The sequence below is a fragment of the Macaca thibetana genome, chromosome 5 (genome assembly GCF_024542745.1).
Source record: "Macaca thibetana thibetana isolate TM-01 chromosome 5, ASM2454274v1, whole genome shotgun sequence".
In the NCBI taxonomy this organism is placed as follows: Eukaryota; Metazoa; Chordata; class Mammalia; order Primates; family Cercopithecidae; genus Macaca; species Macaca thibetana.
The window spans coordinates 30971833-30983966 of NC_065582.1; the positions used below are offsets into that span (position 1 = coordinate 30971833).

Genomic DNA, 12134 nt, shown 5'->3' on the forward strand with positions numbered 1-12134 from the left:
ATATCCCTCCACTGAATTTTAAATCTACTGAGTTTCATTCTGTAGTTTTTTTTTTTTTTTTTTTTTTTTTTTGAGACGGAGTCTCGCTCTTGTTGCCCAGGCTGGAGTACAACAGCGCGATCTCTGCTCACTGCCAGCTCCGCCTCCCAGGTTCACGCCATTCTCCCGCCTCAGCCTCCCGAGTAGCTGGGAGTACAGGCACCCTCCACCACGCCTGGCTAATTTTTTGTATTTTTAGTAGAGATGGGGTTTCACTATGTCAGCCAGGATGGTCTCAATCTCCTGACCTCGTGATCCGCCTGCCTTGGCCTCCCAAAGTGCTGGGATAACAGGTGTGACCCACCGTGCCCGGCCTCATTCTGTAGTCTTGGATCAACCATGCAACGTGGAATAAATCAGGTCATGTAGTATCTTACTTATAATTTAAGAAGTATTCTACAATAAAAGGATGTTTAAGAATGTTTTCAAAAATTTAAGTGTGTGCCCCAGTACTTCATCATACTTTTATCTCCATGTCACCAGAGAAGGTACACAGGCTGTACTGCAAATGTGGAAACTGAGGCAGAGTGCTGCCTCAACCTTCCTCGGGAACAGAAAGGTTCTCATTAACATTGCTGGAGTTAGAACCCAGGATTTCTATCTTCTAGTCTAGGCTCATTACTTGGATACTGGCAATGACCAGGGATTCTGACCCCATGCCTAATCTGTCTGCTGCTGCTCATGCTAGCCAATGCATCATGCCATGCAGAGCACTGAGGGAAGGAACTGGAAGCAGTCTGATGAGCTGACAGCCCTGAGAGTCAAGGAAAGGCTGCAGCTACACACAATTTTTTTCCTAACAAAGAAATCAAATAGAATTTTGTTAACACTTATGGATAAGCATTTATGTACATTGTAAGTACTTCAAGATCATAAATAATTAAAGCAAAAATGGCTATTTAAGTACATCTCAACAATCTATCATTGATATCAGGACTCCTTAGTCTAATTGTTATTTATGTCAGTTTTGAACTTATACTGAATCGATGTATTACACTGGACTATATGAAATTAATGTTTTGTAGGTCAAAGAACACCCCATCAGCAACTTTATAAGGTTGGTCCAATTTAATAATTCAAATCAAAGGCTTCCTGGGACATTATACCTTTCTCTTTAGGGTTTCAATTGCCTCGGCAAGTGATGGAATCCCTGAGGTTAGCTGTTAAATGCCCAAGCCCCATTCCCCATTCGGTAATCAAAGCCTGCCACTTGGCACAGCAGGGAGCCCTGAGGTCAGTGTGGAGCCAACTGTTAAGAATTGTGAATATTGAAAACATTCATTCTATTTTACAGAATATAGTGTTGCCCGATTCTAACAAAAACCAGAAACTGTGAATATCATCCCTGCTACCTTTAACTCTCTTAGGAAGGACATTTTTAACTACCATGAATCTTCTGTCAAAGCCAGAAGCAATCACAACGTTTGGTACCCACTGTTCTCCTGTCTCCAGCATAAAAAATGAATTTTCACAACCACATACCTGCCAAAAGGGAGAGATCAACTACAACATCCTTTAAATGAAGTGATCTTAGGCCGGACGAGGTGGCTCAGGCCTGTAATCCCAGCACTTTGGGAGGCTGAAGTGGGAGGATCACGAGGTCAAGAGATTGAGACCATCCCGGCCAACATGGTGAAACACCATCTCTACTAAAAATACAAAAATTAGCTGGGCGTGGTGGCACATGCCTGTAATCCCAGCTACTCAGGAGGCTGAGGCAGGGGAATCGCTTGAACCCGGGAGAAAGAGGTTGCAGTGAGCCAAGATCGCGCCATTGCACTCCAGCCTGGCGACAAAGCGAGACTCCATCTCAAAAAACAAAAGGGATCTTCACAGGCACAGTGACCAATTCAAAACGTCTGCTACACTCACGTTCTTGGTGTTCAGCAGTACTCCACTAAGGGCTTGCTGCATGGGCATGCGACCCGGCACACACAGGGTCCCCCTTTCACAAGAGTCCCAGGCTTCATTTAATGTTCTGTGATCACCATCTTGAATTTTAAATAATTTTATCTTTGAACTTTTGTGCTGTAAGTGAAGTCTAATGGGACAATGAAGCATGTGTTGGGATGAAGTCTAATGAGACAATGAAGCTCAGAAATAGATACTCCAAAGTATGACACTTTGGTATGCTGAGTACTTTGAACTGAAGGACAGGGGCTCAGAAGCAAGACCTTGCTTTTCTGACCTTATCCTGCCCTTCCTTTTCCTACTCCTCTTTCTCCCCAAAGGCACAGAAACTAAGATTCCTGTTCCCCAAGGTAAATAAAAAAAACATGAGCCTCTTTTTTCTCCAAAGCCAACTGTAAAATTTATTATAGAAATACTATTCTAACTTCCTCCCACCTTTGTAAGTGCTGGTCACAAAAAATTTCTCTGACCTACCTTGCCTGAAAATAGATGATAAGACCATTCCATTCCAGAGGGGTCTTACCCTCTACCTGGGAGGAAGGAATGCTATACAGAGAGGTCAAAAAGAATTCCGACAAGACAGGCCCCGCTGGGTTTTCCTGCTTAAGTCTATTACCAGTAGATCATCTCTGTCCAATCACATTTCTACATGGCAGTCCATTCTTTGTTGAACTTAAGCATAAAAATACAGTTCTCCTTGGGTCCTTCAACCTTCATGTCTGAAGGCTCCATGTCATGTGAAACTCTGACTGAATAAAATTGTTGTTTCTCTCTTGTTAACCTGTATTTGTTTTTTTTTTTTTTTTTTTTTTTTGAGACGGAGTCTGGCTCTGTCGCCCGGGCTAGAGTGCAGTGGCCGGATCTCAGCTCACTGCAAGCTCCGCCCCCCGGGTTTACGCCATTCTCCTGCCTCAGCCTCCTGAGTAGCTAGGACTACAGGCACCCGCCGCCTCGCCCGGCTAGTTTTTTGTATTTTTTTTTTTTTAGTAGAGACGGGGTTTCACCGTGTTCGCCAGGATGGTCTCGATCTCCTGACCTCGTGATCCGCCCGTCTCGGCCTCCCAAAGTGCTGGGATTACAGGCTTGAGCCACCGCGCCCGGCCAACCTGTATTTGTTATAGGAGTGTCAGCCATGACCCTTATGATGGGGAGGGCATGGATGAACTCAGAACCCAGGGCTTGCAGCCCAGACACCAAGCAACTGGCCTGGCAGTCAGGCACATACCCATAAGCCTGGGGCAGGCCATGGTGTTACAAGACTCTAAGTGGCACAGCCGGGTCTTGGACCCACACTGATGGCTGTGACTATGGTGACAGCAGAAGCTGCAGAGGCCATGGTTGTGGGAGATAGGGGAGCGGAGAGAGGAGGGACTCTGGTAGCACCAGGAACCAGGGTGGAAGGCCAGCTTGCCCATCAGTCACCGGAGCCTGTCCCTGTAGAGTCTGCACAGATATTAACTCTCTGACCTGAGCCCCAGGACAGAAAATTATCACAAAGTAAAAGCCTACATGGGGACATTGCAATAAAGAATATCAGGGAGTTATTACAATTCTGCAAAGAGTTTAGTCTCTGTTTTTGAAAACTGCTGCAACACTGCAAAGTAAATATTCATAGGCATAGAAATAGAAATTGAATGTAAAGATTGTTATGCTGGAAAAAACCACACTGTTTTCATATGAAGCTTCAGATGAACAAATTATTAAAGAGGAAGGCTTTTTTAAAATTAATTTTTCCTCGTAATTGAGGACACAGTGATAGAATGCATAAACAGGCATTTTGAATTATATATAACTCATGAGAACATTTTTAGTTTCTTGTAAGATCTCCACAAGTTACAGGAAATGTCAGAAGAAATATTAAAATAAGCTTGTATAAATTTACATCTAAAATTAAATTCAGACTTACTCAAAATGGATTTGTGTGAAGAATTAAATCTTTTAAAAAACTGTTTAACAAGAATCATCTGATGCAGATGTACTAAAATTTACATCTTGAAAGTTTATCAAAAATTTATCCAAATGTTGTTATAGTCCATAAAGCTATGTAACACAGCATCAGCAGAAAGATCCTTCTCCAAGTAAAAAATTATCAAAAATTATTTGCCATCTTGCATTTGCCGGGAGTGACTATCACTTTCAATTATATCCATTGAAAGCCAAGTTGCTAAAACCATAAACTTTGATGACCAAACAAATGTATTTGCAGAAAAGGCTTACAACACCAGATATCACATAAAGTATTCTTAAAGAAAAACTTTTTTCCTTTTTAGTCCCTTTAATAACACTTTTCTTGTTTTTGAGTAAGAGGCACCACATTTTTATTTTGCACTGGTCCCATAAATTAGGTAGCCAGCCTTGACTGTATTCACAACCTTTCTGAATGTGAGATACTTATTTTAGGTATAAGAGTTCACTAGAGATTCACTAGTTCCCAATGCCAGATCTCAATTCAAATTAGTTTTGAAGAATTTCGAAGGAATTGAGAAACATTATTTCAACTTTGGATTTAAGCCTGAAGGGATAAAAAAACATTTTCAGAAAAGAGATGTTGAAAGAGGATGGTTTCCAAGACTCATCTCTTCCAATCACAGAAGCTGTCATAATGACAGTGAGGATGGTGGCGGTGCCATCTCCTGATAGTCGCAGTAATGGTAATGACAATGATAGCAATAATTATAGTAAATAAATCACATTGGCCATATTTTATTGCCCATATCCTATGTCTTGGCTAAACACTGGACTTGCTTTATCTCATTTAACCCTCCCAGCCACAATCTGAAGCTGTGCTAGTATTATTATATTGCAGATGATGATGCAACACTCAGAATCCAGGTTAACTTATTCTATCATACATCTAGTGAGTGACAGGGCTAGGACTTGTGTTCACACAGAATTCCAAGCTTTTAATCATTTCATTCAAAGTCCACCAACCAAAAAGTAGCTTCTTGATGGGTGGCAAAGGTATAACTTTTTCTTTCCAGCTAGCTCCCTAGGATTGTGAAAGGAACAGAAGCGAGGCAAGCAACCTGATGTGTGCTACTCACACACCCTGACCCCTCAGTTTCTCAGCTCGTCTCTTCAGTGCCATCTCTTGCAGGAAGGGCTCCCTAATTCCCCCCATGACCATCACTGTATTTCCTCCATCCTGAGTCTCATAGCACTTTATGTCTTCCTATGATATTTACCACGTAACATCTTTATACCATTATTTATGTGTGTACCATCTCGTAAACTATTCAAGTACAGGCACATGCTAAACTATCTTATACCTTCACAGATCCCTACGTATGGTGAGTACCAGTCAATTTACTAAATCAGTTAATTGACATGTGAATTTTTATAGGTACACATGAAAATTCCCCTCCAAGTATTTGGATTATAGGAAGAACAAGTTGGAAGCTATGAATGTAACATCAAATGTACATTTTGCACACAACTAACCTTTAGATCCAAAAACCAACTGAAATGAAGACAGAAAATACCTAGATGCCATCTCTATTTAAAATCATGTTCATATCTGTTTAGTTTAAGAATTTACGTATCACAAACCCTTGACTTCATATATTTTTGAATACAAAACTGGTATCACTGTAGCCAAGGAAGAGACTGATCCACCCTTCATTACTTTTATAAGCTACATCGGGAAGGGACCCACTTTACAGAGAGCGCACCATTTTAAAAGAACACCCAATCTAGCTCAACATGATACAACTACTCAGATACTTCCCAGTGTCTTCCAAAGGAGGAGATTTTTAAATTTCAGCTTTTATTTATTCTTTCCTTTAGAACTTCCAATTTGTAAACTTTCAGGCTAAGCTGAAGCTAATAAAAAAGTTTTGGTTCTTTTTCCACTGACAATAGGCACGAACAGTTGCCCTGCCAGTTTCATCAAGCTGCCTACACTAGCACTTTTCTCAGCAAGAGGAAACTTGCAACTCACCTCCTTGGAATGATGCCATTTTCCAAACTTGTTGTCTGACTTCGAAGCCAGCGACGCTGGTAACTGCTGGAAGAAGATGTAGAGGAACTTGGAGATGGGAAAGGTGTGATCAAAAGACTGCTTAGTGAGGCTGTAGGAAGAATTTAGAATTTAAAAGTTGAGATCAATTAGTCCTTATATAGCTACATAATGCATAACATTATGAATGTATTTAACATCATTTAACTCTACATTTATTATGTATTTAATATCACTGAGCTGTATACTTTGCCATTAAAAAATGACAAAACCTGCAATTACCTTTGCACCAACCTAATAAAATGGTTGAGATGGTAAATTTTATGTTATGTGTATTTTAATACAATCCAAAAATTGGAAAAAAATATCTATGCCAAGTAATCTAAAATTTCAGGTTCTACCAGTAATATCCAGCAGGGGGAGACTATAATTTCTCTCTTGCTAAGATTTCTAACAGCAAAGAAAACATCCTTTAAAAAGGAAAACAAATTAAAGGAAATAAGAGTGTCACAGATGTAGCAAGTGCATAAATTAGCAGGTCCATATTACAAACGCAAAATAATCATTACTCAGAGTGTAGATTGCAGATCTCTACTAAAATGGTCCACACAACATAACTATATTGCCACCTGGTATCTAATGCCATACACAATGCTTGCTTTACACACATTTTTTCCTGAGTACTCCTTCACTCTAAACTTTGAGGTAAAATTTAGGCAAATAAGTTTTTTCCCCACCTAGTATCATGTCTTCCAACCTTCATCTCCATATATACAATACTTAGCCTCCTTCCCTCCAGCCCCCACTGCTACTCTGTTGTCTGTGAAAAAGAAACCTCTACTCTCCAATATGCTCTCTGCTTGAACTACTTATTTGCTTCTGAGCCTTTCTCTGCTTCCTCCTGCTACATATTAGATGCCTACACCTGCGTCTCAGGAAGTATGAGCTGACAATGCCAGCCCAGACTTTTCTAACCAGCAGGGAGGAGGGACTAGTCCTTCTCAGGTAGGCAAAGGGTTTCTTTCAAGTGAAGCTGCTTGATGAACATCTACTGATTTGAAAGAATGGAAGAAAACAGACTTGTTCTGCTTTTACTTCCCTAGGGCTAAGGAATTAGACATTGAAATGTCACTCAGTCCAGTGGAAAATAAAATAGGGTGCTACAGATGGCCAGTCAACATTTTCTGAAACAAATCACAGGGTAAAGGAAACTGATTTTGGTAAACACAGTATACTATGCTCATGAATATGACTTGATAAAGCAGTGTCTCCACATGAACTATTACATTTTTATTTATACTTTTGTGGGCAAACGTAAATAACCTGACTCCCCGACCTGAGCTCTTATATACTACAGGAGTTACTTTGCTATGAACTAATAGGACATGCCAGGTGTGCTAGGCGACTGGGGTAAGTGGTGGACAAGTCTATAATAGTATCAACGAACATGATGACTCAAGTTTCTTTCCAAAGCAGAGGTCTATGAGATGCTTTTCCTTTTATCTAGCTGATATTCACAGAACATTTGTTTGGTAGGTCTTAATCATCTTTGCATCCATTGTACCCATAACAGTGCCTTGACCACAGTAGGCAATTAGCAAATGCTTCCTGAACGTATGGCATTTTTTTTTTTTAAACCAAACTGTTACATGTGGCTGGCCCCAGTAAGCTGACCTGGTTGCCATCTTGAGACCAGACTTAAATCCCCAAAACCAAATCCACATTTCAAGTATCACTGAACAGGTAATTTTACTGAGAATTTTGAAGGGAGTTAGAAGAGAGCTTTTCCTTGGAGTCACACAAAATTACTTAATAAAACATCCCAAATAGACATTTCTGTCCTGCCCCCTAGTTCCCAAAGTCCCCTACAGAATCCAGAAGCTCCCTCCCACATCTCTAGGGTCCTGCCTCTTTCCTTGCCTTATGCTGAGCAAATCAACTTCTGGCAGGCAGAAGACAAGGTTGACGGGGTACTTGTTGGATAAATACTTTTCTCCTGTCACAGTATTAGGGCTTAGAAAATGGTACCCCAACATATGGTACCCTGGCATCCTGAGCACTTTGGACCAAAGGACACTGGAAGGCCTCAGAAGTCAAGTCTGTCTCAGACCTTCTCCTGCCCTTCTTTCTCCTGCTCCCGCTCTTCCCTGCAAGGCAAATCACAGAAACTAAAATTCCTCTCTGCATTAAGGCAAGTCATAGAAACTAGATCCCCTTTCCCCCAAAGCCAGCCATGAAACCTAGAAATATTACTCTAACATTCCCCTGCCTTTCTGTGTAAGAGTTGGCTATAAAGAAATTCTTACACCTACTTTATCTGAAAGTAGATTGTAAGACCCTTAATTCCAGAAGGGGTCCAGTCCTATACCTGACAGGAAGAAATGCCACACAGAGGGATCAAGAAGAATCTGGATGGGCCCTTGCTAGGTGGGTTTTCCCCTTTGGTCTGTGACTGCAAGATCAACCTCTCTTTGTCCAATCACAATTCTACCTGGCTTAGAGTGGTCTTCACCAAATCTAAGCATAAAAAGGGACAGTTTTCCCTTGGGTCTTTGGGTATCTCTGAAGGCTCCCAAACCATATAAAATTTTGATACATTCTTCAGTATGACAACTGCATTTTTCAACTCCAGATTTTCTTCTTTTTAATTATTGCAATTTCTTCATTAAATATATCTGATAGGATTCTGAATTCCTTCTGTGTTCTCTTGAATTTTGAGTTTCCTCAACACAACTATTTTGAATTCTCTGTCTGAAAGGTCACATATCTCTGTCTCTCCAGGACTGGCCCCTGGTGCCGTATTTAGTCCATTTGGTGAGGTAACGTGATCTTGGATGGTCTTTATGCTTGTGGATGTCGGCAAGTGTCTGGGCATTGAAGAGTTAGATATTGATTGTCGTCTTCACAATCTGGGCTTGTCTGTACCCATCCTTCTTGGGCAGGCTTTCCAAGTGTTTGAAGGGACTTGGGTATTGTGATCTAAGTTTTTGGTCACTGCAGCTGTATCTGCATTAGGGGGTACCCCAAGCCAACTGACACTGTGCTCCCCTTGGCTGATCTTAGATAAGATCTAGAAGAATTCTCTGGATTACCAGGCAAAGACTCTTGTTCTCTTCCCTTACCTTCTCCCAAACAAATGGAGTCTGTCTCTCTGCTGAGCTGCCTAGAGCTGGAGGAGGGGTGACACAAACATCCCTGTGACCACCACCATTGAGACTGCACTGGGTCAGACCTGAAGCCAGCACAGCACTGGGTGTTGCCCAAGGCCTGCTGCCACTACTACCTGGTTATCGCCTATGTTTGCTTAAGGACCTAAGGCACTAAAATCAGCAGATGGTGAAGCCAGCCAGGCTTGTGTCCTTCCCTCAAAGGTGGCAAGTTCTCCCTGGTGGGTCCAGAGATGCTGTCTGTGAGCCAATGCCTGGAGTCAGAAACCTTAGGAATCTACCTGGTGCTCTGTTCTGCTGCAGCTGGGCTGGCATCCAAGCCACAAGACAAAGTCATTCCAACTCTTCCCTCCCCTGTCCCCAGGCAGAGGAGTCTCTCTCCATGTCTACCACCACCACAGGCCCACAGTGGGTACTGCCAGCCAATAGCTGATGTTCAATTAACGCCCAAGGGCTCTTCAGTCAGCTTATGGTGCATGTTGCCATGCCTGGGACTCACCCTTAGGGCAGTGGGCTCCCCTCTGGCCCAGGGCAGGTCTACAGATGCTGTCAAAGAGCCAGCGTCTGGAATTGAGGACCCTAAGCGCCTGCTTGGTATTCTGTGCCACTGTGCCCAAGCTGGTACCTTGGTGCAAGACAAAGTCCTCTTTATTCTTCCCTCTGCTTTTCTCAAGCATAAGGGGCCTCTCTTCATAGCTACCACAGCAGTGACTGTGCTAGGTCACATCACATCTCAGAGTCTCACCCAGGGCCTTAAGTCAGCAGGTGATGAATCCTGCCAGGACTGGGTCCTTCCCTTCAAGGCAGTGGGTTCCTTTGTGGCCCAGGCTGTGTCTGAAAATGTCCGGGAGCTAGGGCCTAGAATAGGCACCTCATGACATTGCCCAGTGCTCTATCCTACTGTGTCTGAGCTGGTATCCAAGTTGCAAGACAAAGTCCTCTTTACTGTTCCCTCTCTTCTCATCAAGTGGAAGAAAGGAGTCTCTCCTGGAGCTACAAACTACATTGTCTGGGGTTGGAAGATTGGCGGCACAAGCACTCCCTTAGCTGTCGTGGCTGCTGTATCACTAAGCTGTGTGCACCCTAAGTCCACTGGCTCTGAGCCCAGCACAGCATCAGACTGGCCCAGGAGTTGCAGTCCTTGTGGTCTAGACAGCCTTTCAAGTTTATTCATTTAGGACCCCAGAGCACTTTAGCCCGTGGTGGCAAGGCTTTCCAAAACTCAAGTTCCAGCTGCTGGGATGGGTGTTTCCTTCTGGCTAGGGCTGGAGTAAGTGCTCTGTGGGCGCCAGCTGAGCTCTGCCTGGCGTTGGCAGCACTGCATTCCAATGCAAAATTCTCCCCAAGCGCACAGATTCCCTTTCTGCACCACACGGTCAGGGGATTGGGGAGGAGTGGCGCTGGCAATTCAAGACTGTCTCACCTACCCTCCAACCCTCTATGAAGTTAAAACCAGGTACGGTGATTGCTCAGCTGATTTTTGGTTTTTATGAAAGTGCTTTTTTTGTGTGAATAGTTTTCACATTTGGGGTTCCCGCAGGGAGGATGATTGATGGAGGCTTCCATTCAGCCATCTGGCTCTGCTTCCTCTTCACCTAAAATTTTAATTAAATCATTTGTTATGTTTTTCTCTTGTTAACCTGTATTTTGTTACAGGCGTGTCAGCTATGACCCTTATGAGGGGTGAGAAAAGGTATCACACCCTTTCTGCCCCTACAACACAAGACAGAGAAGACCCTGAGGTCCAATTTATTCTGGAAATTATCTGTATTATATAATTCAGTTTACAAACTGAATAAGAGTCCAGGCTCCTAGTTCAAATCCTGCTTCTGTGTCTAGCAGCAGTGACACTTGGACAGCAGTTGACTTAACCTGTCAGCTTTGTCATCTGTAAAACGGGGACAATAAAGTACCACACCTCAGTATTCTTCATGAAAACTGCTATCTGCTAGTGGATTCTGAATTGTTTAGTGGATCAAAACCAACATTTAAAAAAAACAAAAAAGAAAACAGAGTATATTGCACTGTTAATATTAATCCATGAAACTTCTCTGTAATATATAAAGATATTTCTTACTAGATCATGATGTAAAATGCATTAGCATGAGTTGCAGACCAAAGAAAAATTTGAAAAAACAGCTATTTCATAAGCTTCCTGTGAAGATTAAACAAATCGATACATGTACAACACTTAACCCAGTCACCCACACGATAAATGTTACTTTTTACTTCTTCTAATCATTCTTAGAAAACGTGGGCCAAGTAATTGGAGTACTAGAAGATTATTAGTTCTGATTAGTTAATTATGAGAAGAACTTAGAACTTGTAATAGAGATATAACAAGGGAAGGCAAAAAAATCAAAGAGAACATTCCTTTTTTCCTGCTGAATGACACTTTTTATGGCATGCAAATCAGAGAGTTTATATTAAAGTGTTGGCTTAGTGTTATCCAGCGTTTCCTCATCAAAAGTATTTTAAGATTTTTATGTAAAAGTGCTGTGGCACATCATTGTTAATCATAGACTCTAGATAACAATTCAGTACAACTTTCAAATGCAAGAGGACTAACCTTAACCTGAAAACAACTGCTATTTTCACGAGGGTGGATTCAGTCAACATTAGTGTATCTGAAAGTTGGCCTGGCTCACCGTCTGAATGGCAGTGCCTTCTGATGCAATGCATGCAATACTAGAGTGCTAGTACACATCTGAGTCACCTGGGGAGCTTGTTTAAAAAGAAAGCTTCATGAAGGTGGTGGTGCAAGCATGTGTGTCCAGTAACTTGGGGGCCTGAGGCAGGAGGATAGCTCAAGCCCAGAGGATCACTTGAGCCTAGGAGCTTGAGTCCAGCCTAAATAACACAGTGAGACCTCATCTCTAAGAAAAAAGACAAGACAGCAACATGGGCTCTCCCCCAGTTTATTCACTACCTTTGGAATAGAGCCTAGCATCCACATAATAATGAAAAGAAATTCTGCATGAGTTCAGTGCTAGCTGTGCCCCCAGTTAACTCTGTGTACTGGATAAATAAATTCTCCAATTGGTGCCTCAGTTATCAAA

General features: G+C 42.2%; 1 protein-coding gene across 5 annotated transcripts in view; it reads right to left on the reverse strand.

Annotated features, from left to right (window-relative positions):
* The window catches only part of FNIP2 (folliculin interacting protein 2), a 138145-nt gene that overhangs the window by 48277 nt on the left and 77734 nt on the right, over window positions 1-12134 (reverse strand). For all 5 annotated transcript variants that reach the window (XM_050790940.1, XM_050790938.1, XM_050790939.1 and 2 more), the window contains one exon: window positions 5891-6020. In XM_050790940.1, coding sequence (XP_050646897.1) covers window positions 5891-6020 — 130 coding nt within the window. The remainder of the gene's footprint in view (window positions 1-5890; window positions 6021-12134) is intronic.